The following is a 27,213-nucleotide window of genomic DNA, read 5'->3' on the forward strand; positions in this document are numbered from 1 at the left end:
CACCTTTTATTCCTGAGCTGATTGTCTCACTGTAATGCAGCCCTGCAGGAGTGTCTCACTGCTTCCAGGTAGAGCTGTCCAACCCGTCCTGCAGCTGACTTGATCTTCAGACACATCTTATCTCAGTCTGACCACATCAGTTAACTGCAGCGCTGATGAGTTACGGCAGGTTGGAGAGGGACTATAGATAGCTTTAAGTGAGGTGAGGTTGTATGACATGAACATGATCTGAGACTCGGCCGTCTGTCTCACACACGATACCTCACTTCTTTTGTTTTGCATAAAAACGTGTCGAGTTACTTTACCAATCATATTCCTTGTAGTGTGAAAAATTCTTTTAAACTTTAGAAGATTGTGTGGAGAAATAAAATTGACAGAAAATATGATTTAGTAAAGTTAAAGCTGCAGTTTTCTCTTAACGGCAAAAGAAAAGACAAAAAGGCCAGAATTTGATTCGAGGCTCCAGCGAGCTACATGACGCTGAATTAGCCGTGAGCCTTTTGGCTTCAGCTAGCAGAAGGCTCAATTATTTGCAGCTCTCCAGAACTGCCAGACTCTCATCTTGATAAGCAACTTTTTTGAGTTGCTTCTTAGTAGTAGCAGTTGATCCCAGTGCTGGAATTGCAACTTTTAATGCAGGATTTTACCAAAGCGATGTGCGCTCGCGTCTCCATTTGTAGCCAATAGGAACAGCTCTGGCTAGATTTTCTAAATCCTGAAACCAGAGTCAAGAGGAGCTGCAGAAGTATATGCTAAAAGGTTATGAAATTGTTGACCAAATGGCGCTAAAATATACTGCTTTTTGTTTTTTTGGTTTCAGACAGACTGGGATGGACTCATAACTTCAGTTGTCTTCACATCACCTTTTATTGTCCTCGTGTAGATCTAATTTAATACAGAGAACACTCAATTATTATTCAAACACTATTTTTTACCGCTGCAGAAACTGATAAAATACATTTTGGAAGGATAGTTTGACATTTTGGGTAATATCTGTCCGTCTTTTAAGAATGACTAATTTACACAATATATTATATTTGTTTAATTTGCACAACGGCATCATTAATGACAGACGACATGTTCACTTATTTATGAACTCCCACCTCTCAAACCAGCAGCCCTACAGAACAGTAGCGGTGGTTGGACTGCAGGAATATGGTGATTTCTGGACGGGCGAGGCGGTCTGCAGGCACTGTGTAAGTGGGTAATCTCCCAGAGGGCTCCCTGTCCGACTGGATACGCCGACAACTCAAGTGGCAACAGAACGTCTCTTTCTAAAAGAAGCCCATGTTGCTCCTCAGCTCTGCGCATTATTACGTAAGTCCTGCTGTCCCATTTCCACCCACCATTCTATATGTGCTCCACAGAGGAACGTCTGAGAGGACCGTGAAGACTTTTAGTGTAAAAATCACAAGTTACGGTTCCTTTCCTGAAGTATGTGTCCCCATGAATATTTAATTAACACTTACATTTACTCTTTCATGCATGCAGACCTCCTCTATTTCTCCCACAACACATTTCAATACTTGAAAATCTGGCACCGGGTCCAAAGCCCGAGGAGCTACAGTAAGAATGAATATTTCATACTCTTACACAACCCCGTGAAGTCAGCATAACCCAGTGCAACTGCTGTTACCCGGCTACATGACACCAGCAGGAATGCAGCAGCACTTTTATTGTCTCTATAGCAGAGCACTTAACAGTGTCCCCATGCCACAGCTTTTATCGCGTCCCCAAAAATATGCGTTCAGGCTGTGACTTCAATTAGCCAAGTACCCTGGACTCAGTGTGCGGAGCATTAAGGCCAGCTGGTCTGTACAGAGCAAGCGGAAAGCCATTATCCCCTGAGATTTTACTTATTAACTACACTTTTGTTTTAATCCTGAGGCTGAGATGGAGACGATGGAGAGAAGATGAGGTTTAGAGGGATTTTAGAGCCTCAAGACATTTGATTAAAATTGAAACACTGAAAAAAAGATAGAAGTAGTCCACATGTTAAATAAGTAATGATTCTGTTATGACTAAAGAGCACTACAACAGTTGAAAGTGAAGCTCTGTTTTCCAACCTCTCTGGCTTGTGATTATTCAAAGTAAAGTAATGGTTTTTAATGACCCTTTGTCATCAGTTGTATGTGTCAATGCACTCAAACAATGACTTTGAAGTAAATGTCTTCCCTTCTCAGGCTTCATTTGAATGACGTTTGGAGGCCTGTAGATGTAAAACTATCCAATATTTCAGAAAACAAGACTAGAAGTCTACAGCTGCGCTAATGCCTCTCTACGTCTGCATAGCTTTCTGCTTTGAGCTAAATGCCAACATGCAATGCCAACATGCTGAGGTTTAGCAGGTAGAATGCGTAGACTGTGGACAGTGGACGTAGTCATCGTGACCCATGGGTTTTTGGAGTTGGGTTTGAAGCCTCAAGTTCGGCATTTGGCCCTCGCCATCTTGGTTTTTTGCAACCAGAAGTACAACCGAACGCGAATAAGACATTTCTAGGCGACCTAAAAGGTTACAATTAACTTTCATGAACTGAAAGCACACGTTGAAGGGTTAAAGTTGTAAGATGAAAACACGGGCAAAACCCAGACCGGACAACGGCGTTTTAGCGACCTGTCAATCACAAGGTGACCCCGCCCTAAAGCATCCCCTGCTTTATGGTCTGTGTGACGCTAAATGGACCATAACTTACTAAATGAACATCATGCTGTATTAAAGAAGACTTGAAACTAGAGATTGAGACCATAAACTCATGTTTACAATGTTTACTGAGGTAATAAATCAAGAGAGAAGTAGAGTCACTTTCTCATAGACTTCTATATAATCAGACTTATTTTTGCAAGAGGAGTCGCCCCCTGATGGCCATCAGAAAGAATGCAAGTTTAAGACACTTATCAGACCTGGAGGTTGCCGCCTGGTACAATGTTTACCATGTTCACCATCTTAGTTTAGTCTGGTAGCATGCTAACATTTGCTAACTAGCACTAACGGTATAGCTGGGGCTGATGTATTTGGTCATAAACAAAAGTAATGGACAAATTAAATCTGTGTCCTGATGATGGCACTATGGGGAAAAACACATTTCTCCTCATCCTGAGTACAACCAAAGTTCACGGTAATATACATCAAATAGTTGTCAAGATATTTCACTAAAAAACTAAAATGTCATGAGGCGCTATAAGAAAGATCAGGCGATGAGTCGTATAGGATTCATCCTTTGGGGACCATGAATATCTGAACATTTCATGAAGATCTGGCTGTTGAGATGTTTCAGGCTGGACCAAAGTGGTGAACGATCAACGATCAGCATGCACACTCTTTACTCGGATTCACTAATTAGCTTCAGAGAAGACACAGGCACATGGTCTTTCATGTAATTCCCATTTAAGACAATAGAAACCCATCAAAGACGGCCTAAATTAGCACATACTCTCAGTGGCCTTGTTGCACCGTCTTCCTGTTCAGAGCGGTGAGCAAGCAGTCACTCTGGAGGAAGGGCAGGAGATCGTGGGAACCCGGCGTGTCACCGCGGCCTCGGACAGGTCCAGAAAGAAAGCTCCTTCCAGAGAACAACATGACAAACTCTGCAAGCAGCAAAGGGGCGGAGGGACCGGACCAGAGAGGAAACTGGAGAACAATGAAGAAATGGATGTGACATCACTCACTCGGCTATTGGTCTGGGTGGGAACCCAAAAGTCTGTTGTACTAGAGTCTCAAACTCATTGACAAAAACACGAGGCCCAGTTCCCACGGTGACCTTTCCCACGCTGCTGCTCATATTGTATATTTATGCTTCTCTTGTCAAACTGTTTCCCCTCTGATTTGTACACTGCATGTTTATGTTTCCTTATCTTGGTGGACGTGCTCCGGCTCTTGTTATGTTGAACTTGATCCCGGATTTTTTTCGGGCCTTTCAACTGCAGAGGCTTCTGTTTTTGTTGTTGGTCGTTGAGTTTGTGCTGGCCCTTGCAGTCAAAGACGCTTTCATGTCCTTCCAAACAAACTTGTTTGACCTGCTTACCGGTATTGAAATTTGTTTCTTATTCTTGGTTTTTCCATTAATTCAAACATTACACGTTTTGGAAGTCATTGTCTACGAAACCCCAGGACAAAACCAACAATGAATTGATCCAATTATTGCCAACTCATGACATCCACGCAACTCTCAACACACTCTGAGATAGATTTGTTTTCAGGCAATGATAAAAAAAAATTGCAAAAGCACTGAAAAAGCCCCCAGAAGCACAGTGAGCTCCATCAGGAATATGAAGCCACCAAGACTCTGGAGCTTGAAATCCTGCCAAGCACAGTACTGAGCAGGAGCGACAACGTCAGACTTCCTCTGCAGAGGTTGGAAGCTGCCACAAGGACATTAATCTCTGCAGCTCTCCACCACTCAGGTCTTTGCTTTAAAGAGAGTGAGAGAGAGAGGCTGAAAGAAACGAGAGCTCACGTGATGAAGATTCAAATTCCAGCACCACAATGATGCAAAACACAAAGAAAAACACCACTGGAGTCTCTCTGTGTCCTGGAGAACCACAGCTGATGTTCGGACTTGAACCCTGGGACCTAAAATTTGTAGCAACATGGCAGTTCATACAATAGATGCTCCAAATTCAGAAATGGGATGAAATATCCAAAGCTACAAGCCTGTTGATTTGTACATTTCCTTATTTTAACTTTTATATATCTGCAAACATTAAAAGAGAGATTGAAGAAGGACATTTAATATATTTTAAAGCAGAATTAATCCTTTCTCTTTGGCCACTTGTGGGCAGAACTTAACTAACTGGAAGTCATTCACACTTTTGACATATTATGACCTAATAAAGTTGCTGGCAAACAACTATTTGGCTAGTTACACATCCAGCAGATATGAAGCAACATTAGCATTAATGTGGAGTTGTGTTTGTGGCCATTAAGTCCGATCATCGCTCTAATTTTAGCTCTGCTTCGGTCTCCACCGACTCCTGAGGAGCATATAACTGCATATGTCCAAAAAACAGTTGTGTGGTTTAAGAGGCAGCTTCGCAAAGTATGATATAGTGCCTCAAGTGATGTCACACCCAAATCTCAGAGACCTCCAGAGTGATGATTCCCTGTGGGTTTGTAGATGTTTGAACTTCTGTTAATACAAAATAAATATACATTTGTGCAGCTTTAAGTCAACAGAAAGACAGAAGAAGTGGTCTGACTATGTGAAGGCCTATTCTGCTGCAGATGCACCTGCTTCTGTATCAGCTGCATGCAGACTTTCAGAGTACGGAACACAACAACGTGTTTCACTGGTCCCTGACAGGAGGGCAGGATGTGGACCTTCGGCCCTCCAGCGTGACAGAAAACCTCCACGCTCCGTGTTGTGATCCTCTCCACTGTTCTTTTAATCTCGTTGACAAAGCCTCTTGCAGGAAGCTATGCCAGATATGTCCGGCTTTTCCAGCAAAGCCAGTACGTGAAGAATAACAGTGTTTCACCGGACAATCCCCAATCGCCACAAACAAGGCCAAACCGAACAACAGAGGGTTTAACCAAGACCACGGTTGTGCCTACTCCGGGGAATTCTTGCCATATTTTCCTTCTGGTGAGTCACTCCACGCCGGAGTGAATCTGGGCAAAACAATGACTGCCGGACGCAAACAGGCTTTCTGTATCTCATCACAAAGAAGTTTTCCTTGGCTGGATAGTTGCAAAGTATATTTCCCCTCAATTAATTATTTTTTTAAAAAGCATGCATTACATATAATAATAAAGACCAATTTAACGTTGTAAAACCCTTGAGGCACAAAATCCAGTTTGGCAACTTGCATCAAAGCTCATAAAAAGTGGATTGTATAATGTCATACATACGGTGGGATGATCTTTCCAAATGGTACTCTGATCACTCAGTAACGTTTACAGACCCTCTGTAATTATGCAACTTCACACAAACACACATCTGGAAATAAAGACGGACTTTCCCAGTGGTGAAGTCTTTTTAGTCAGGGTGTGTACCTGTAGTATTACAGGATCATAATAGGTCAAAAATATCACTTCATGTCTCAATCAGATGTGTACATTTGTGTTTTTGATGGCTGAGGTTAATTTTAATCTTTAACTTATGTAAATATAGATGAAGACATACATACATATGCACCCACAAAGCTGCATACAAATATATCCTACTTTCCATAAACCTAAATATGATATGGTAATTCTCATTTAATTCACCTTCAATGTAATCCAGAATGAGTCCAAATAGATTTATCTTCCTATAGCACCGTTTGATCCCTATGTTTCATTCTGGATGAGAGGAGACCTTGCCTCGGCTTTAAGCCACTTAACAAAATGTGTCTCCCGACCATTTGGCCTATAGTTGTCTGGGTCAATTCTGAGGCTCGACAGTCTGCTAAAATGAGTGGGCCGCCTAATACAAACAGTCTGGGAGAGAAACCAGAATTACAAATACATTCATGAACTTCTCCTCCAGTTATTACCGAAAACAGTTGCTATAAAATCTCTCCAGATCCTTTAGATTTCTAACAACCGGCATCGCCTCTGATCTTGAGTAGAAACACTTGAAATGACTGGGATTGGGACTAGGATTCAAAGCAAAATCCTTTATTTCTGTCTATTTACATCTCCAGAAAAAGACCGGACTGAAACAAACAAACAGATCAGTGATTAACGCTGTTTAAGTTCGAGATGTGAAAGCGGAAGCACATTTCAGACTACAGTCTGTCTGAGGTCAGTTATGTTTAGGAATACCGTTCCCTCACCCGGCACTGTTCCCATGACCTCTTCATGTTTCCAGACACTGCCTCTAAAAATGGCAACAAATTACATGATATTACAATTCTATCAGTTGTTATCAGGGGCAGCCGAAGAATGTGGCTTTAACATATTGTAAACATTATGGTTTTTGTGATGGAAGAGCCCAAAATGTATAGGCATCTAATGTTTGTTTATATCATTTATTCCCATGTGGCTAGTATACTCTACCATATAGGCATTTAATGCAATGCTTACACACAATAATAAACTGTGTTTATGCACTTCTCTCTGTCAGTCTCTAATATGTTGCTATATGAATACAAACCAGGTCACTTTAATACTTAATCTACAGCCAGTTATAACTCAAAAACAAGCAGGACATACTGCACAGACCTGGCAGTGTTTTGTTTAAACAGGCTTGAAGCTCCAGATGGGAGCGGTTTTGCCTCGTGAGCATCAGGAAGATGAGACAATCACAGGAAGGTGCGTCTAATGTCTCCTTTTCTTTTCTTTTCTTTTCTGTAATTGACAACGTTAACCACATTGTCCCGGTGCAGTAAGACACAGCCTCCGTGGTAGAAGAGAAAGAAGCAAACCCTGGAGATTCTTCTGTGAACGACTTCTTTCCCCCAGAGAGAATGTGTGGAACAAACCAAGTGGAGAGCCAGAGGAGCGGCTTTATGTCTTCAACAATCACGATTGCACTAAAATCGCACGTGAAACTACAAACATGGAGCTCCTGTGTTCTGCTGGGCAGCTGATATCTGGTGTGAGGGAGCCCTCTGCAGTTCAGACCGACACTTCAATGTAATCTGTAAAAGGCTGTGACCCTTAAGTCCAGAGGAGTCACTCAGTGAGCGTCCTTGCAAAATAAAGACGAAATAAATAAATTCAAATTATAGTAAATTATACAAGAAATAAGTAGCAACAGTTGTGGAAAGTAACTACGTACATTTACTCAAGTACTGTACAATTTTAAGGTTCTTGTACTTTACCCGAGTACTTGTTTACCTCACTACAATTATCTGGCAGCTGAGGTTACTGATCACTTTACAGATTCAGATGTAAAAAACAAAACATTCGATCAATTTTTGAAATATACAGAGCTATCGATCAAACTACCCAGTACATAAATTAGTTCAGAACATAAAGTAGTAGTTTAACAGTAAAGTAGCTCAAATGTCCTTCACCATATCTATATCAATCCATCCATCCATCTCAAGAGTGTTCATGTTGCCCTCTAGTGGTCAGAGTGAGGAACTGCAACACACTAAATTCATAAAGACAGCGTCAATGAAGACGGGACAACGCACTACCACTTCCGGTAAGTACTTTCAAAATACAGTGAGCAAAGTAACGGAAATTATCATGTTAATGATGTTAAATGCCGTTAATTTAGTTATTTGCACATAAGTGAGCACGATTAGCAGGCATGAAGAGAAAAACAAAAAATAATGAAATTACTGAGACATAAGATGGAAACAGTTTGTTTATTTCATGGTCAAGATACAGTATATATATATATATATATAGAGTATTTCTACAGAGAGGTATATATGAGTACAACTGAGTAGTACTACAATGTAGAAACAAATACTGTTATTGGTAAAAGTCCTGCATTCTAAATGTTACTTGAGTAATTGCACAAAAATTAGTATCAAAAAATACTTTTAAAAAAGTACCAAAAGTAAAACTACTCGTGATGCAGAATGTACCAATCCTCTATCAGTATACATTATTTAACTACAATAATATTTGTATCACTTACATGTTTGTGTATTCTGCCAGGTCATGTAATCCACATTAATACATTAAAGTATATTTGGCACTGAATTGTAGCCAAGAAATAGAGAAATACCTCAAAATTGTACTCTAGTACATTACTGTATTTGGTAAATGCACTTAGTTACTTTCTACATCTGGTCATAGAATGGTCTTTTATTTCTACACAGCTTCTTACTTTTTGAAGAAATCTGTACAAAAATAAAGATTAATGTTTAATTATAAAATAGGAACATATCTGAGCAAACAGCGCCCTAGCGGCCACAGTAAGGATGATTATAAAGTGTGTGTATGGATGAAGAGGAGATGAAGAGTCATTTGAGGGTTCTCACGGTGCATCACACTAAACACCCACAGAACTAGAATAAATCACTATATCTGCAATGCTGGACTGACAGAAATATCACTTTGATACTTTAACAAATGAAGCTCTACTTCTCAGATTTAAATCTTTCCCATCACGTACAAAGAATATGAAAATGTAATGAATGCTATTCCTAGAGGAATCCCTTCAACACAATGACAGTCTAGAGGCCAGCGTTACAGAAACCTAACCTTATTTTTAAAAACAGAATATATATTAAAAATCACTAATAAAAAATATTTGGTCTGCAAAACAAAAACCAGTTCCTCTGGGAAATTGTTTTTTCTAGTATAGATTGGGGAAACATGGCTTCCTCCATAGAAATTAGTTATCTCCAACAAATAGATATAAATATAAGAAATCGATTTCAAAAATTGTGGCAAATACTTATCTCACCAACAAATTCATCTCAGAGTTGTTGTCTTTGCTTTACTATGTTACAGTTACTCAATGTCCTATGATGCCTAAATGTTTTGTCTTCATGTCACATGCAAGTGTTGACTTCTACAATAAAGAGTAAAACATGTTTTTGTCTTAATATGTCGAACACAAGTGAACAAGCAATATCAAGTAACGCCAAAACGTGTATTTCCGTAGTGCTCGTGATACCTAGTAGGTGTAATGAATGTCACTCCGCATTTTAATAAAAAATTGAAACCTTTATTTCAGATCTCTTTCTTTTTTTACAAAACCAACAACGAACAGTTAAGTGCACCTTGGAATGCTCGTTGTAAATGGACCCATTGTGTCGTCACGATTGCTCGTCTGGTGCTTTAATAAGATGGCAGCCACTGACACAGAGTGACCCACAAGCCCTTTCTCCGGGATCACAGGGCTGTTAGTGATAAAACAAGGTGGCCTGCACGATTCTCCCCCCCTCCCCCCAGTCCTGGTCTCCCCCAGCAGCACTTCACTACTCCCTGGCCACCGCGAATGGCTTGTCCACCTCGATCGTGCCGCAATTGTGGATGACGACGTCTTGAAGAGGCTTATCGCGTCCATCTGTCTTTGTCTGTTCAATCTTTTTCACGACATCCTGGAAGATAAAAAAAGAAAGAATACTCTATTAAAAGTCCTGCATTTACTCTGCAGAATGGTTCCTTTTAGTGTTTTATATAATATATGTATTATATACATTATAGTGTTGAATTATTAATATTATTGCTGCATTAATATACAGGCCTCATTGTATTGATGTAGTTGGTCGAAGCGGAGCCAATTTTAACCATTTTACTGTTGGGTAGTTTAATCTGTAACAAAAAGCAGTCTGAATATGAGACGCATTTACAGAAGTAGCAGAGTAGCAAAATGTTAATTAAAGCTAACCAGTCTGCATCTCTAAATGACTTCATTAGAGAGCACACAGCAGGAAACTAGTGTTTAGTCTGAAAGTCAACCTGCTATTTAAGCATTTCAACACAAACGCTGTAGGAACGTCTCAATCGGTAAAGACACTCACCATCCCCTCCAGAATTTTCCCAAAGACGACGTGTTTGCCGTCCAGCCACGGAGTCTGAATGGTGGTGATGAAGAACTGGGAGCCGTTGGTGTCTTTGCCGGCATTCGCCATGCTGAGCCAGCCAGGGCCGTAGTGCCTCAACCTGAAGTTCTCATCGGCGAAGCGGTCTCCGTAGATGCTCTTGCCTTGATTTAAAAGAAATCCATTTTATTCAAGTCTGTGCAAGACAATTAGCTGATGTTTTGGTTTCCACAAACTATTCTCTCCCTGTAGCGACCTTTGCATCTCACTTGGATGACTTTGATTGCAGCCAAATGTTTATCTTTCACTTTATCCGATGACCTTTTTCGTATTCGAGTCATCCTGGACGAGAGCATCTGCCAAATGTCACATGTACTCAAGTGACTATTGTGAAATACCTCTTGGCAAAGTTATAGATAACTGTCGATGCTTATCAAATACAGGAGGACGTCTCCATCCTCGTGTCATGACGTTTCTAAACAATAGAATAAATCTTCAACTCATTAAAGCATAAACACTCAGGAGATCGTAGCAAATCTGTTACCCAAATGATATGGAAATGAGGAAAAATATGTCATTCTACTGACTGTTTGCACAGTTTAACTGCTTTGTGTAAAAACTAAAAGAGACCAAAGTGTGAAACAACCCTCAAGTCAATAAAGGTTCACAACGTCATGAACATAAAAGCCATGCTGCAGGTGTTGGCCGTCTTACCTCCGGTGCCGTCTCCTCTGGTGAAGTCTCCACCCTGAATCATGAAGTCCTTGATGACTCGGTGGAATTTGCTGCCCTTGTAACCGAATCCTTTCTGTTTTCGTTAGAATAAACAGAACAACACTTCAGAAAGGGAAATCAGCTGCCAGTATTTGAGATGAAAGAGAATCAAATGATTTATTTAAAGTGTGTTTCTAGGATATGGTTGTTTATGGTTTGGGGAAGCAAACAAGGATGTTAAACCAAAAGTTAAAAGTACACAATACCAACTGAACTCCCTTTTCTATGCTCTGTTACGGTGTAAAAACAAAAAGGAACAAGGACTCTTGTTGCTACAATAATTGTATTCTTGAGTCATGAATCTTGGCCACTGCAGACTGTCCCACTGAGCACGAATTATGAACCGCGACGTTCTCACCTCTCCCGTCGCCAGAGCGATAAAGTTGTCGGCTGTCTTGGGAATGGTTTTCCCAAACACCCCAATGACGATTCTTCCAACTTCTTCATCTCCAACTTTCATGTCAAAGAAAACCTGAGGAAGAGGATGATGGAAAAACCTTTATATTTACCGTTATTCAAAATCTAAAGGGATGGTTTAAAATAACAATTATTAGTAATAATAACTAATCTTATAGCTTGAAATGCTGGTAGTACAAGATGTAAACAATACTTGGATGGGTGCCTTCTTTTACTAATTGCTCACATCATAGTCTTAATGTTTATGTTAATCACTCCATACAATTTCATTTTTCAACCACTGCAATTAAATCTTCCTTTGTTGAAGAGATGCAGCCAGTCATATTTTAAAGAAATATTCACTCTGACAAATTAAATTTATTGTGCACAGTCTTATTTTTTCTTGGGTGCTCTATTTTCCAAAATTATAAAATTATAGGCACAATTTAGCTTCAAATCAAAGTTGCAGACCTTCAATGTACACAGTCTCTACCTAACTAACTCACTTAAACACCGTTTTGTGGTGCAAGGCCGGTTTTTAATAGACATGCATATAGAAAGAGATATTTGGTTTTTCCAAGTGATGAATGAGTAATTGTGAGTTTTGCACGGACGATTATTTGAGGAACAACGAGCCCGTGGGGTCAGGCGTTGATAACTGTAGACGTGGACAAACCTGATGCCCCCAGACATAACCAGGCCAGACATAATAACACCTCACTGAGCTGCAGCCGAGAGGGCTAGTCAGAGACGGAATCATCCGTAGCTCCAACCTGACACTATGAGCGAAGCTTAGATGTAAGGCCATAAAAACGTTAAGTTACCGACAGGTTACGGCGACCTCACGTTAGCTAGCTCGAGCTAACGTTAGCTAGCACGAACTAACGTTAGCTAGCACGAACTAACGTTAGCTAGCACGAACTAACGTTAGCTAGCTCAAACTAACGCTAGCTCGAGCTAATGTTAGCTAGCTCAAACTAACGTTAGCTAGCACGAACTAACGTTAGCTAGCTCGGCTGAGATTAGCCAGGAGCAAAGGAATGCCCATTTCACAGCTGTATGCTAACGAGATTTCATGCACCAACTTGTCCTGAATTACTGCACTAACGCAAGCTATAATACTCCTCATTAGCCTCCCAGCTAAATACCATTAATCCCGGTTTGTAGCATAAAAAAAATTAACATTTACAGGCTAATCTTTGTGTGACGTGGCTCATCAGTCTGAAGCTAGCAGTCAGCATTAGATGGATTTTTCTGCACGATCCGCTAGCTAACAAGTTAACGGTCAAGTTAACACACAACCTACCTTTGCAGTCACTTTGGGGCCTTTCTTCTTCTCGTCAGCGGATGAGCCATTTGGGAAAGCGAGAAAAATCAGGGATCCCACAATGATCGTAACGGCCACAAGGAACTTCATCCTTCTCTCGCAGAGTCTAACCATCAACAAGAAAAATTAACAGCCGGGGATCGGCCTATTGGTCCTACTAGCTTTATATATGCGAGCCGGGTGAGGAGCGTGGTATCCGGGGAGGAGACTGCCGCGGTGGCCGCTCGAGGCTGCGCTGCTACCGCGGCCTCCTCAAACACGGCGTACAGACGCACGGGCTTCTGATTGGTTCACGTAGCGGAACGGTCTTAGCCAATCTGCTACAGCCGCGTAACACCGAGCCAGCGTTCCTCAGCAATGTAAACGTAAAGGACGTAAAACACTCATGACAAGGTACAATTTTGAGATGCTTGTACTTTACTTAAGTCTTTTCTTTTCATGCCACTCCCTACTTATACACCACTACATCTCAGAAGGAAATGTTTGCACCGAAAACATATGAGGAGTTTGTGTACTTTTACTTTGTACTTTAAAAGTTAGTTGGAAACTTTCCTGATTATACTTTTTACTTAAGAACTTGTTTTTGTTTTAACAGTGTGGTATTAGTGCTTTTTCTTAAAGGATCTGAATACTTCCTCCACCACAAATCTATAATAAAAGGTGAGGTTGTTTAGCAGCAGTTCATTGTTCATTAAAAGTTGTTTAATGAAACCCAGAACCGGACTCTGATCTGTTTATTAACTATAATGTATTTACAATTTTAAATGACTATGTAGCATGAAACCTGCTTTGACACATGCATTTGGGGACATACAGTATACTGAAGTCATAGAACCAGCAGATGTACGCGCTATCTGTGTAGCTTACACTGAATCAATTAAATGTAATTTAACAAGGAAGCGGTATTTACAATGATTAGACTTAATAATAGATGACAAATGAGTTTGAAATAAAGCAATTTGAAAAGTACTTTACTAAAAACTAAACTATTTTTCCAGCCTTCTTCCCAAATACTCATTAGACTAATACACAGGCATTGTTCTGTATATAAGTAGAAAAAAAAGACTGTTTTTATCATCTTTAGCCTACACAAATACGATCATTTTAACAGCCAGATGAATATTGGTAGCTACCTAATTGTTCCAGCACAAATGTTTTCTCTATATTACGTCACATTTTGCATTTCTGATCCACTCATCGGTTTTTGATGGACTCTTTGAACATCTTTTAAAACTCACTATTTATAACCGCGACAGCGTCACTAGTGTTGTTTTCACCTGCAGTCTGTGTGTGTGTGTGTCATCATGGCAACATGTGGTCCTGGAGAACGCTACTGTAGCAGGAACGACTAAAGAGGTTGAAAAAGTACTTTGCCAAGTGTTTCTATTTAATCACCGCTGTAGTGTCGCAACTGTACAAGATGCAGTCACGAAACTTTACAGGCGTGTAGTCGAGTTCAAAATGAAGGTCCAGTTGGAGGCTGGGCGTGGCCATTGCCCCCCCCCCCACTTCATGCCCCTGCCCCGATTTAACATTGCAGCTGGTGTGATCCTATTGCAAGTTGGCATATATTGGCAAATATGCAGAATAATCTGCAGCAGGGGCGTTTCTAGGATTCAAAGAAAGGGGGGCTTAGCCCCAAGGGGAGTGTCGTTTTTGCGCGCATAGCGCGGCAATTTTTTTTGGGGCCCATTTGGGGCCGTGGATAGCCATTGTTTCAGACAGTTCATAGATTGGTTCAATCAGAAAGAGTGTGATTTTGCTCTGTAGTTTTGCTTGCATTCAGTATATGATAACACAAGAGACAGAATTTCAGGGTCATAGTGAAACACAAATATGAACTTTTCTCAAATAAAGAGAGAAATAATTTTCCTGCTTGTAAAGGAAAGACGGATAAACTACCTTTCATATCCGCATCACTCCCAAATCCTAATTATTAAAGGGACTGCACACAATGGATGGAGAATGGACCTGACAGTGTCAACTTTATATCGTTAAGTATGATGATAGGCTGTTGGATTGTAATTTGAAGGGGGAGAAAACATACAAACCAGAACGCACGCACATATGTAGCATGTTAGAGTTATAAATAACTTGTCCATGTGAGAAACAACAGTTTAATTTTTTTTTTTTAAAGCCAATAATGCCAAATTATTTGGGGGGGCCTGAAGAACATTTAGGGGGGCTTTAGCCCCCCTAAAATAGGCCTAACGACGCCCCTGATCTGCAGCGCCACAATAAAAAGCTTCTACTCTCCGTACATATTTTAATGACAAACTACAAGTAAATGAAATGGGTCGACAGTTACAACTGTTAAAAAACATGAGACACAAACTATCAGATGAATAGATTGTACTTGCTAAAGATAAAGGGGGGCTTCGGAGGTTACATTCACCTTTGCAGGCACACCTGCCACTTTGTACTAGTGCAAAGAATTTATTCTGCTCAACAAAATGACAGATATCGTTTTGTTGCATTAAGACTCCATTATTGCAGGCCTTCAGTGGCCGTGTGAGGTATACAAACACATTGTTCTGACAGCTACGTACTGTATATAGCGTTCCTAAGTCACCTCAGAAAACAACAAACAACAAACAAACGCAAAATGTACCCATACACAAGAGCTAGGAAGCTTTCCCTGGTGTTTCCAGCCAATCAGTTTACATAGTCACATTTTATAAGTGAGCGAAAGCGACAACTGAAAAGAAAGTACAACAGACGAGTAAACAAAGAAACTAGTACCGTAACCCAGATAACATATGGCGCATTTACAAATTATATTTGACCTGAAACTTACTTTAATGACAAAACTTTTACGTTAATCACCCGACCCGACTGTAAACTCTGCTTAGCTGCATAAAGAAGGATCCCCTTCAAAACCAGGTTTGCATTTATAAGTGTAGAATTTCAACATTTGACAAAAAACTGTTTTACGGACGCTGTATCAGTGACTTATACGCAACAGAGATTACAAGTTTACAAACATCTTTAGAGCGGGAGTGCTTAGGCCAAAAGCTGAGAAAACACAAACTTCGTCACACTTTTATCCTCTCGGGACAAATAACAAAAATGTCAAGTATATCGAGTTAACAGTTTTTACTCGTACAGAGCTCGAGCTTTCAAGTGGTCTAGTGACTCGTGACTCTGACGTGAATGCCACCAAAAAAGTTGAAGATACACAGAACATCAAAAATACCACTTAGATTCTACAATATAGGAAGACGCTCATCAGTTTCCAGTCAAACAGAATGTGTGTGAATTCATGTCTATCTCAGAAATGTATGATGTAACGCTGAGTTTTAAGTTTGGTTGGCTCTGAAATATGAATAAACTATTATAACTTTTAGATTCTTGTATTTTCCCAAGGCACAGCATACTTAAGATATGCAGGTCGAAGTAAATTAGGTGAGCCAACAAAACTCTTTGGAGTTTGTGGAGATGGCTTTGAGCTGCGGCCGGTGCATAGAGTTAGGCCGCCTCGCAGCCCGGTCACATGTTAAGTTCTGCCTCGGTTTCTGTGTCTGCTGGAGGACTCGAGGAGGGAGAACCGAGGAGACCGGAGCCGGCTGCAGGAGTCACCGGGCAGGATCTAAAACTATCGCCTACGATTCACATTCTTAAACTCAGTTTGGAGCTTCGGGAAGGAAGACACAGAAACTGGTTCAGGGCACGGAGGCCCGAACAAGTATAGAACTCCAAACCCAACAACCGCAGCCTTCCACACAAACGGAATGTCCGATTCAAGCGAACCCTTTAGAAGGGCTGCTGGGTCTTTATCTCGGAGTACACTAGTCCCTCTGCTGAGATGGCGTCCCCGAGCCCCACTGTCCGGAGAGGCTGTTTGCAGACCAGCACGACGGTCAGGTGGAAGGTGACGTTTCCTCGGCGCCACATGGTGACGGGCTCTGCGGGGTTCAGCAACAGCTTCTCTCGTGGCTCGGCGTGCGAGCTGTGAAACTCCAGCGGGGCCTTGAGCTCCACTTTGCCGGCGTCAACCAACTGGAGGCCGCAGGCCTGACTGCTGGCCACGCGCGCTCCAGCCATCACCGCCGCCGCCTGGTTCCCCCAGTATCCGTCCACCGTAGCCAGGATGTGGTAGGCCAGCGTGTGGAAGTGAATGCGAGTCAGGTCGGCTTCGGACGACGGCTCGCTGCGGCCGTGCTGCTCCAGGATCCAGAGGAGGATGTCGCTGACCCGGCCCACGTCCGGAATGCCTTTCCAGGCATCCAGGTGTGAGTGAGGCCCCTCACCAGCCTGAGAGAGGAAGAGCAGCTCCTGCTCGTTCAGCCCAATGGAGTTGACAATGGGCATAACCTGCTAACAGGGAAACAGAGAAACAGAGGAAAGAGACTTCAATGAAATATACAGAACCCTTTTGGGATTTGTGGGTTTTGAGCACACTCTCTGTGAAGGGCTTTGTGAGGTTCACCACATGAAAAAGACTCTCAGACACGACACGTTTTTGCACACGTACCTCCTGCATGATGCTGTTCATGTAGTCTTTGTCCGTCATGCTCGCCAGCTCCAAGTGGATGGGAATATCGTGACGAATATCAGATATGGCTAACACGGCCTGCGAAGAGAAAGCAAGTAAAAGATGTGAGATGAGCTGCACCGAAATGTGAGCATGCAGATTCCTTGAGCAACATACTGTGAATAAAATTACATGTTTTGTTATGAATAATTAATACAATCTCTGTAAGAGACTGTAGAGGACAGCTTTCAGCCACTGACCTCCTTCAGTCTCTCCTCCCACAGCTCTCTGCCCTGACCCTCCATCATGTGGAGCCCCGACAGGATGACCAGGTCGGGCTCGAACTCGTCCAGGCTCGCCACGAACGTCTCCAGGGAGCTCATCTCCCCGTTGGACACGTCGTGAGAGAAGATGAAGCGGTTGGCTTGAGGTGCCTGAGTTGAACCCCACTGTTCACCTGGAAACAGATAAAGAACCAAATACAACTGCTGCATCAACACATCTTAACGATGAAGTAAGAGATCCTGTAGAAGCTGAAGCTTGTTCGTGTCTTTACCCGCTTTATACTCCAGGATGAGGTGAAATTCTTCCGTCTCCTGCAGAGAGTCCGGGGGAACGACGATCTGCTCATCCAGCATCTCGTGAAGTTTAGGACCAACCGGCCCACATAACAAGACCTGTGGCATAAAACAGTCGTTTAAAGGCCGGGGTTTCTGAACTACACGACAATACTGTGTTTAGCGGGCTGCCCAAACACTTTCCATACTTTAAAAACACATGTGAAAATGTAAAGAACATGTTTTCACTTTTTGTTTATTGTTTCTTGCTGAAAACATGCTGTTGTACCATTAGATCAGGGTAGGTGGCGAGCTTCTGACCAATGAGAGCAGCATTCCCTCCCACATACAGCTGGAAAAAGACACACGTAAATTTTACCAGGAGGAAGAACATTTATTTAAAAAAAAAAAAAGGACTTAATAACAACAACAACAAGAAGTTTGGGAAGTGAGGTCGCCTTGCCTTCGCACCGGGGTACTCTGCTGCTGCGCGCGCGATCCTCTGAAAGGCCTCGTGGTCGCTGAAGAAGCGCTCGGCAGCGGCCCCGCGCTCCATGTAATGGATGAAGGCTTCCTTCAAGTCCTCTTTGGAGTGCAGCACCTCGTGATCCAGGCCGGCACCCGGATCCACCGCCATAGCCTGCAGCAGTCCCACTCCTGAGACGACCACGTCCACACAGGCATTCACCCTTACAATGAGAGGAGAGAACGAGTATGGGTTATTTGATTAGTTGATCATTTAATTGTCATATGGCTTTTACTGAAAAATAATCTGGAAGATATTAAGATACTTTTTTTTTTTTTTAAAGGTCTGCTGGTAGCCTGATCAGACTAAATTGGAGAAATGAGCAGCTGTTAGAAAGGCTCAGAATAGTCTGGTGTCAGCATGTGTGTCAGTAAGTTTTGTGCAGATGCAGAGAAATAATTTAAAATGTAAACAGGACGGCTTGTTTTAAGGACACGGTGAAATAAAAAACAAGCCTTAAAAAGTAACTTCAGGTGATGCCCCACCCCCTCTCTATTGGTAGAAACAATCTGTCCATCCCTCTAGTAGGCAGTCCTTCAAGTCCAGCCAATCACCACCTTACACCTTGATCCGGTTTTATTCTAAAGCATCCTAAAAGGCTTTAGGCTCGGTATAGAACCAAGCCCTCTGAGTTGGGACTCCTGACAACACATTCCTTCACACCAGCAGAGCTGATTACCGCCTCTAAACATGCCGCCGTGAGCAGGAGATCACCTTCAGCTGCCAGAAGGTGAGGCGTCTATATCTCACAGTCCAACCCTCTAAAACTCACCCTACTGCCACTTTGCTCCACTGGCGGGTCGGCAGAACTATCAGAGTCTCCCAGGCGCTGGAGATCACCTGCTCCAGGCTGTTCTGACTCTGAGACGACGGCTGAAAGTTTGGCAGGCCGATGTACTGCAGGATCTGCTCCGGCAGGTCCGGGCTGCCGTGGTAGAAGTAGCCAACAGCTAACGCCAGCAGGGCCGCTGCTGAAGCCTTCCTCCACATGATGCTCCCACACACTCCTGCAGCGAAAGGAAAAAGCTGTCACTTCTCTCATTTCAACCGTTCAAAAGTGATTGTTGTGTGTTGAGCTGCATGCCAAGGTTCAGCGTTCAAAGACATAAGTCTTTAAAAATAAGTAAATACTCGTCAAACTCGCATGTGAAAAAGAAAACCTTTGACTAATTGAATAGTCTTGAATGACAGCTTGCTTCAAACAATTAACTTTGATAACATTTTCATATGATTGAGCAGAAAATTGATAAACAATATAATTGAAAAACAGCTGTTTGAATTGGAGCAGAAACAATAAGTTAATCAGCAGTTATTTTGATAATCAAATTTATATTTTTTAAATAAAAATGTCAAACATTTGATGGTTGCAGGTTCTCAAACGTGAGAATTTGCTACTATTCTTGGAGTTACATTATTTCAAATTGAATATTTACTGTCAGTTTAAAAAACAATGGTCAAGTCATCCAATGTGTTTATTTTTCTTTTCTCCGACCAACGGTCCAAAACCTCCAAATAATAAATGTACTACCACGAAGACCAAGAAAAGCAACAAATTCTCCCATCTGAGAATCTAAAAGCATCAAATGTTGAAATGACATTTGTGCTTGAAAAATAACTCAAGCGATGAATCTATGATCAAAATAATTTTTCGTTGCTCTCAATGTACTTACACAGAAACAGCTAAAAACAAAAAAGGACAACAAAGCTGCACAGAGGTAAAAACAAACATTCAACTTGTATTTGCAAATTAGTGTTATCAAAAAGATTGAATTTCTCACATACACATCGCTACAGTTCCCACATAAGTTCAACAGTCATGTTACCAGATACTGTTACTACTCAGAGTACTGGGACAACCATAACACAACCATAACACAACCATGAGACAACCATAACACAACCATAACATAACCATGAGACAACCATAACATGACAACCATGAGACAACCATAACATAACAACCATGAGACAACCATAACACAACCACTAAGAAACACTGCAACTTTGCCAGTATGTACTTTACGGTACAGAATACAGGGGTTAAGTTACTGCAAACGTACACGCACGCGCGCGCGCGCGCACACACACACACACACACACACACACACACACACACACACACAATTTGGTTAGCTAACATGCTAGCACCAGCACACAGGGTGAATCTTTAGGCTTCAGTTAATCAAAGCTGATCTGACAGTAGCAATTAGCTTGTAGCACAATTTAGCAGGCAATCTAATTTAGAGTCTAAGAGCAAAAATACTTTTCCTGCTAACTGTCGCACGCCTCAGCTTGATAGCAGCTCTTGTTTTGTTAAAACCGAAGTAGCTTCGCAGCTTCTTAGCGGCACGTACCGACTGATAATTTGCAGGCTCCAAGTTTAGTGAGTCAGGAAGACAATCCTGTGTCCTGGTGAATTACACAAACAGCATTCAGTGTGCTGAATAACACCGCTGGTGGACTGAGAAGTGACTGAAGAAGTCGTTGCATCGAAGGCGGAATGATTGGAAGACACAGCAACTTCCGGGTACCGCTCTGCGCATGCGCCACTACAGGATACATTTCATATAGGCTGTACATTCAAGAGTACAGAGCAGTGGCGGCTGGTGGATCATTTTCTAGGTAGGGCCATCCAATCAATTTCAGCAAACATCCCAGTATGATTTAATGCAAAAAATGTATGTATCAAACACGCTTTACTACTTTGCAGTTAAATATTTAACATGTATTCCAACACGAAGCAGTAAATAACACTTTGATAAACACGTCAGGACATCTTATTTTTGTCACCCTCACAGGGAATTCAGTATAATATAAACATCGAACAAAAAGTTCGGAAATTAGTGTTTGGTAGATTATTTCTCTGTTTTAACAATACTTCTTGGCAATAAATGTTATACCGTTGGAAAGCCTGTTTATTTACCTTTCAAACGGTGCCCCATTTGTAAGGAACATGCATTTGTGGGATGAGCAGCACAGCTGAGTATGTGGGTTGTGCCCATGAAAAATTTGCCAAATCTTCTCTGCCAAACAGCTTATTCTGCTTATTTGCTATTGACTCTTGTTTGGTGTTGTATGGTGGATTGGATGATTGAAGTCTATCAGTAACAAGGAAGAAACAAGACATATTGGCAATTTTACAATTTATTCATTTAGCCTCAGTAGCGTGTGGAAGAACCATACACAGCCACAACAGCCTGACACCTCCTCCTCATGCTGGTCACCAGCCTGCTCACACACTGCTGTGGGATGGCATTCCACTCCTCAAGCAGGATTTGTCGCAAGTCAGCCAACGTGGTTGTGTTGGTCACTCTGGCACGAACAGCTGGTTCCACAAGTGTTCACTTGGGTTGAGGTCAGGACTGCTGGTAGGCCATTCCACCCTCTCTACTCCCAAATTCTGGAGGTAGTCTCTGATAAACCCCGCTCTGTGGGGGCGAGCGTTGTCATCTTAGAGACTTAGAGGATGGAGTTCGGTCCCAGACTGTGGCGAAATGGGATTGCCACTGGTTGCAGAATCTCATCTCGATATCTCTCTGCATTGAGATTGCCTTCAATGAAGACAAGCCTCGTTTTTCCAGTGATGGAGATGCCGCCCCACACCATCACACTGCCTCCACCAAAAGGTGTTACTCTATCGGTGCAGCAATCAGCATAGTGTTCTCCCCGTCTTCTCCACACTTTGACCCTACGATCCAACTTCCCTAGGCAGAATCTGGACTCATCGCTGAACATAACGTTCCTCCACATGTTCAGGTTCCAGTGCAGGTGTTGCAGACACCAGTGCAAACGCGCCTGACAGTCAATAGCAACAGCAGAATAAGCTGTTTGGCATTGGCAGAGAAGATTTGGCAAATCTTTCATGGGCGCAACCCACATACTCAGCTGTGCTGCTCATCCCACAAATGCAGGTTCCTTACAAATGGGGCACCATTTAAAAGGTAACTAAACAGGCTTTCCAACTGTATAAAATTCATTGCCAGGAAGCATTGTTACAACAGAGAAATAATCTACCAAACACTAATTTCCGAACTTTTTGTTCGATGTTTATATATACAGTATATATATATATATATATATGTCGTATAATAATATTCAGTATAGTATAAAACACACACATATATATAGATATATAGATATATACAGTATATATCTATATATATAAAATATAATATAATAGAACAACTGTGAAAAAAACTACAAAACACCATCCTGTTGACCATTTTACAGCCTTGTTGTGTAGTTCGTCCATAGCCTAACATTAGTTTATTTACCTCTGCTGATGAAAAACGTGAAGATGACCAAACTGAACAAAATGTGTAAGTATTATAAACTTGTGTTTTTTTGTAGAGTACAGTAGTGCAATGACAACTTCTGGGGTTGACCCAAGGATTAAATAAAATAAACTTTTATATATTTATTGGGCAGACAGAAAAAACGTCACCAAGCTGCAAACATACCCTTTAAAGACGTCACAGACCCTCAGCCAATAGAAATTCAGCAAATCAGACTTTAAAAGTCGAGCAGCTCATACCAATTATACAATAGGTGGATACGATTTTTATTTTACTGTGTAGTTTACAGTAAAAACACAATATTCAAGGGCTTAGCGAATGAACCTTAATAACAGTAAATAGTATTAAATAGGCCCCTTTGCGTCATTTTTCTCAGTTATACTCAGATATATATTTCTTCTCGGACCCCTACGTCTTAGACTTGAGATCGTCCGGTGTCAAAGTTGACCGGCGGGGCTGTCATGTCTTTGTTGCCTCTGTTGCACCGCATATGTTGTGAATAGAAAAGCGGGATAGATGGAAAAATAACGGTTATACGAACAGAAGATACTCGTTTAGACCTTACCCAAAACAGGTACGTCTAGGGTTTTTAAAATACCGGTAAAGTCTGTGCAATTTATACGCGAGGAATCTCAGTGGACCCGAAACCATTCATCCATGCTAAGTTAGCTGAACAGCTAGCTGTTGGCTAATATTAGCTGCACTTGTGGCACTGCTGCTGAATTGCTTTTTAACAATAAAATTAATCTTATCTCCCGGAATACGAAACGTATGTGATTTCAACGAGATAGCAACACACTCATATATTTACTTGCTAGCAGTGTAACGTTATTTTAAAGCTATTTGAAATGAATAACGTTAACTGGTTTCCATTCGGATTTAGCTTATTAGTTAGCATAGCAGGTGAAACGTTAGCAGTGTTGTCGCAGAGTTTGCTGGGAAGAATATGCACTGTTGTACTTTTCATGAAGTGGGGCCTGTAATGGCTATTTTAACTTTGTTGTATTGTGTTTCCGCCATCGTCATCCTTTTGTCGGTATTGTTTATCTCGTGGTTTTACCTTTTTTTTTTTTTTGTTGCCAACAGTTTGTCTAAAATGCCCTGGCACATGCATTCAGATTCATATACACTGCCAGACTCTTAATATTCTAAACCACATGTGCATCACCTAGCAATTCTTTTCCTCAATTTGCATATTGATTTATTCGATAAAGTCAAACCACCCAAAAGATGGAAGACAAGCTGAATGGATTCCCTGTTGTCTCCCCGGAGTATCTTCAGCAGTGGTGAGTCTTCCTCCACACCACAGTGTTGGCCGTACACATCATAGCTGCTAACCTCCGAATGGCAAAGTGTGATGAAAATGAAATTAAAGCATGTGTGCCCCTTATTTGAGTTTTGTTTTACCACTGATGATTTACAGTTTTGTGTCTATTGTTTTGTTTCAGTGCAGGGACAAATAAAAGGAAGCGTCTCTTTGGTGGAATGATTCATAGGATGTATTGTGTTTCTACAGTGTCTTCATTTCACTAACCGTTGTTGACTGGGAGCAGACAGTGTGGCCTTTCCATCTGGTGTGCACACAACTCTGCAGAGTGATCTGTATATTGTCCTTTTTTGAATCATACACACTCCGGCTCATTGGGTCCACCACGCTGAAACTAATGCAAACTTATACAACAGACATGCAATCAATCAAAACTTTCATTCAAACAAAGCTCCACAAATATCTCTCTAAGTTGCCTCCAACTGAATAAATTTACCAAATACAAGCGTCATTCAATAACCTGGTAAACAATCTGGACCTAATAATTAAGGTAACATAAAGGAACCGATCCTTCATGAGGATTAACTGACTCATGATCATTTTGCATCAAAATCAGAATCCGGTTCATTAAGTAGGTTTTCACATACAAGGAATTTGCTTTGGTGCATAACAGCAAACAGAGAGTAGGTTTAAAATATACAATTACAGAATTAAAATGAAAGAGCTGAACAGTTTAAAATGTAGTTTTGTGCAAAAGTTCATAGTATGATGTATACATAAATAAATGTGCCATCGGTTATATTTAAGAATTTATCAAACTGAATTCTACATCCTCGCTGGTTAACACTAATAGAGAAAGAAAGCACACGGTGCTTCCATTGTTACATAACGCACTGGTCTAACTGAGCTTCAACCCTGCAGCACATCCCGCTGTGATTCCACTCGTATTAATACATCCCCCTGTTTGTTTTACAATCATTCTTCCTCACAGGGTTCAGTCTGCACAGCAGTTTCAAGCTCTCCAGGCCCAATATTCCGGCTTCAACCACCAGTCTCACTACCCAGAGGGGCAGACGGGAGAGACGGCCATGGCACACATGGCTTATCCAGAACCCATGATGGAGGAGCAGGAACCTGCCAACCCGGCAAAACGTACTGCGATCCCCTTTGAACTCCCTCACAGTTTATAGATCAGCTGGTTCTGGGTCAGATCAGATATACATGCATGACTATGTGTCAACAGATTCAGGCAGGTCTTCCTTTTCACGTCTCCTCTCTGAACTTTTCTTGTAGCTCCAGCCAAAAAAAGAGGCAGAGCAGCTCAACCCAAGGCACCAAAACCACCTAAAGTCCCCAAGGCACCAAAGCCACCAAAACCACCAAAAGTCCCCAAGGAACCAAAGCCACCTAAGGACCCAAATGCACCGAAAGCCAAACCCGGTCCTAAATCCAAGAAGGCCGCTGAGGCTCAGGCAGATGGCAAGCAAGAGAAGATAGATGAGAGCTTCAAGAAGGTGAAGAGGAAAATCGACCGCTTCAAGGGAATGTCGGAGGAGGAAGTCATGACAAAAACTCTGCCAGACCTGCTGGAATACAACCTGGACTATGTCATTGTAAGATTCCCTGCTCAACTGTTGTGCTGGAGCCAAACACTGTGCTGTCAGCAATGATTTTGGGGTTTGTAAGCTTCAAAAAACATGCGCTGCTTTTTTTCCAGATTGGTATCAACCCTGGACTGATGGCGGCTTTCATTGGACGGTGGTTTCCAGGTCCTGGAAATCATTTCTGTAAGTTATCCGATAAGAATGATTTTGAGTCGTAAGTTGCTCCTTACATGTTTTAAATGAAGATGAAGCTGTGACACCATTAACTTCAGACTTCAGCGTCTGCTTTTGTTGGCCCAGAGAGATAAATGACGAGGTCACTTTTACATTTCAGGGAAGTGCCTCTTTCTGTCTGGGTTTACTGAGGAGCTGCTCAACCACATGAGCGACACCGCCCTGCCTGGCAAGTACAAAATGGGCTTCACCAACATGGTGGCCAGGGCGACACCAGGGAGCAAAGACCTCTCAACGTAGGTCCAAAGACTGTCGCTCACCATCATGTTCGCTTTGTGTTTAGAACTTTGTTCTAAACACATAACAACATCATTTTTCTTTTGTTTTCATCCCGACAGTAAAGAGTTGCGTGAAGGAGGCAAAATCCTCGTAGAGAAGCTGAAGAAATTCAAGCCTCTTATTGCTGTTTTTAATGGAAAATGTAAGCACTCTACCGCCACACACCAACGGTTACAGTTAAGTTATTCTTCAACATTAACGTAAGTCATATTTTCTGTTCTTCTGCCCCCCCATCCCACCAAAGGCATCTATGAAATGTTCTGCAGAGAGATGTTTGGCAAGAAACCAAAGAAACTTGATTTTGGTTTGCAGCCACACAAGATCCCCGACTGTGACGTGGTGAGTCCTCGACCGCTTCACTGTCCTCACGTATCGATGAAAGGTAGCCTCTCAAAATGGATTTTCATGTAGATGGCGTTTGAGGTGCTGATCCGACGGCGCTCTCCCCTCCGCAGGCTCTGTATCTGATGCCCTCGTCCAGCGCTCGCTGTGCTCAGTTCCCTCGAGCTCAGGACAAAGTGCACTTCTACATCAAACTGAGGGAGCTCAGGGATCAGCTGAAGGGGGTCCGGAAGCCCACCGAGATCGAGGAGGTCGATTACTCATTCAACCTGTCGTTGGCTAAGGGTAAGCACGACGGTGGACGGACGGACGTGTGGTTTGTTTAAAGTCATCCAGCCGGCAGTTACACATCTTTATTTTCTTAAAGTGAAACTATAAAAGAAGCATTGTGGCACACTGAAGACAAACTACATATAACCATCATTTAGAAACAAGTAGTTAAATGAAGAATTAATGCTCATAGGCAGTGACAGTCGCATCATTGGCTCGATATCTTGTGCGTTTCAGGACATCCTCATTTTATAATCCTGCGTTTGGCGTTTACCTTCCCCTCTTTTTTTTACGTGAACAGAGGATGCCAAGAGGATGGCGATAAAGGAGGAGCAGTACGATCCCGGTTACGAAGATGCCTTCGGTGGAGTGTATGCAGAGAGAGGAGCCGAAGGGGATGCGGCCAAAAGCCAGACCAACGGTCACTGTACGTTCTCCACTGCAGAAAACACAGGTAACAGTCGAGTGTGTTCCACTCTGCACGCTTTATA

At 42.0% G+C, this 27,213-nt stretch overlaps 3 protein-coding genes and 1 long non-coding RNA gene across 11 annotated transcripts in view; 1 reads left to right on the forward strand and 3 right to left on the reverse strand.

Annotated features, from left to right (window-relative positions):
* The window catches only part of tdg.1 (thymine DNA glycosylase, tandem duplicate 1), a 33,696-nt gene that overhangs the window by 5,046 nt on the left and 1,437 nt on the right, over window positions 1-27,213 (forward strand). For 2 of the 7 annotated variants that reach the window (XM_076089542.1, XM_076089545.1), the window contains exons 1-10: window positions 23,154-23,300; window positions 23,941-24,012; window positions 24,985-25,145; window positions 25,287-25,606; window positions 25,711-25,780; window positions 25,932-26,067; window positions 26,170-26,252; window positions 26,355-26,449; window positions 26,566-26,737; window positions 27,024-27,176. In XM_076089542.1, coding sequence (XP_075945657.1) covers window positions 23,957-24,012; window positions 24,985-25,145; window positions 25,287-25,606; window positions 25,711-25,780; window positions 25,932-26,067; window positions 26,170-26,252; window positions 26,355-26,449; window positions 26,566-26,737; window positions 27,024-27,176 — 1,246 coding nt within the window. In that variant the 5' untranslated portion in view covers window positions 23,154-23,300; window positions 23,941-23,956. The other 5 variants (XM_076089548.1, XM_076089549.1, XM_076089546.1 and 2 more) reach the window with 4 other exon arrangements.
* On the reverse strand, window positions 6,583-7,568 carry LOC142947752 (uncharacterized). The gene is made up of 2 exons (XR_012953412.1): window positions 7,145-7,568; window positions 6,583-6,800 (listed from the first exon to the last, which is right to left on the reverse strand). It is a non-coding gene; the product is annotated as an uncharacterized LOC142947752 (long non-coding RNA).
* ppib (peptidylprolyl isomerase B (cyclophilin B)) lies at window positions 9,536-13,116 on the reverse strand. Its single transcript, XM_076089552.1, has 5 exons — window positions 12,854-13,116; window positions 11,510-11,623; window positions 11,092-11,185; window positions 10,357-10,541; window positions 9,536-9,933 (listed from the first exon to the last, which is right to left on the reverse strand). The coding sequence occupies exons 1-5, from the start codon at window positions 12,986-12,988 to the stop codon at window positions 9,811-9,813; spliced, it is 651 nt and encodes a 216-aa protein (XP_075945667.1). The 5' UTR covers window positions 12,989-13,116; the 3' UTR covers window positions 9,536-9,810.
* Window positions 15,127-20,950, reverse strand: adpgk (ADP-dependent glucokinase). 2 transcript variants are annotated; one of them, XM_076089540.1, is made up of 8 exons: window positions 20,786-20,950; window positions 19,204-19,438; window positions 18,369-18,594; window positions 18,195-18,257; window positions 17,905-18,025; window positions 17,609-17,805; window positions 17,349-17,447; window positions 15,127-17,191 (listed from the first exon to the last, which is right to left on the reverse strand). In XM_076089540.1, the coding sequence occupies exons 2-8, from the start codon at window positions 19,419-19,421 to the stop codon at window positions 16,628-16,630; spliced, it is 1,488 nt and encodes a 495-aa protein (XP_075945655.1). In that variant the 5' UTR covers window positions 19,422-19,438; window positions 20,786-20,950; the 3' UTR covers window positions 15,127-16,627. The 2 variants fall into 2 exon arrangements, with proteins under 2 accessions (XP_075945655.1, XP_075945656.1); XM_076089541.1 differs by having other exon boundaries at window positions 15,127-17,188; window positions 20,786-20,949.

Source organism: Anarhichas minor, unplaced genomic scaffold (genome assembly GCF_050575085.1).
Source record: "Anarhichas minor isolate MPS153535 unplaced genomic scaffold, ASM5057508v1 ptg000011l, whole genome shotgun sequence".
Taxonomy (NCBI): domain Eukaryota; kingdom Metazoa; phylum Chordata; class Actinopteri; order Perciformes; family Anarhichadidae; genus Anarhichas; species Anarhichas minor.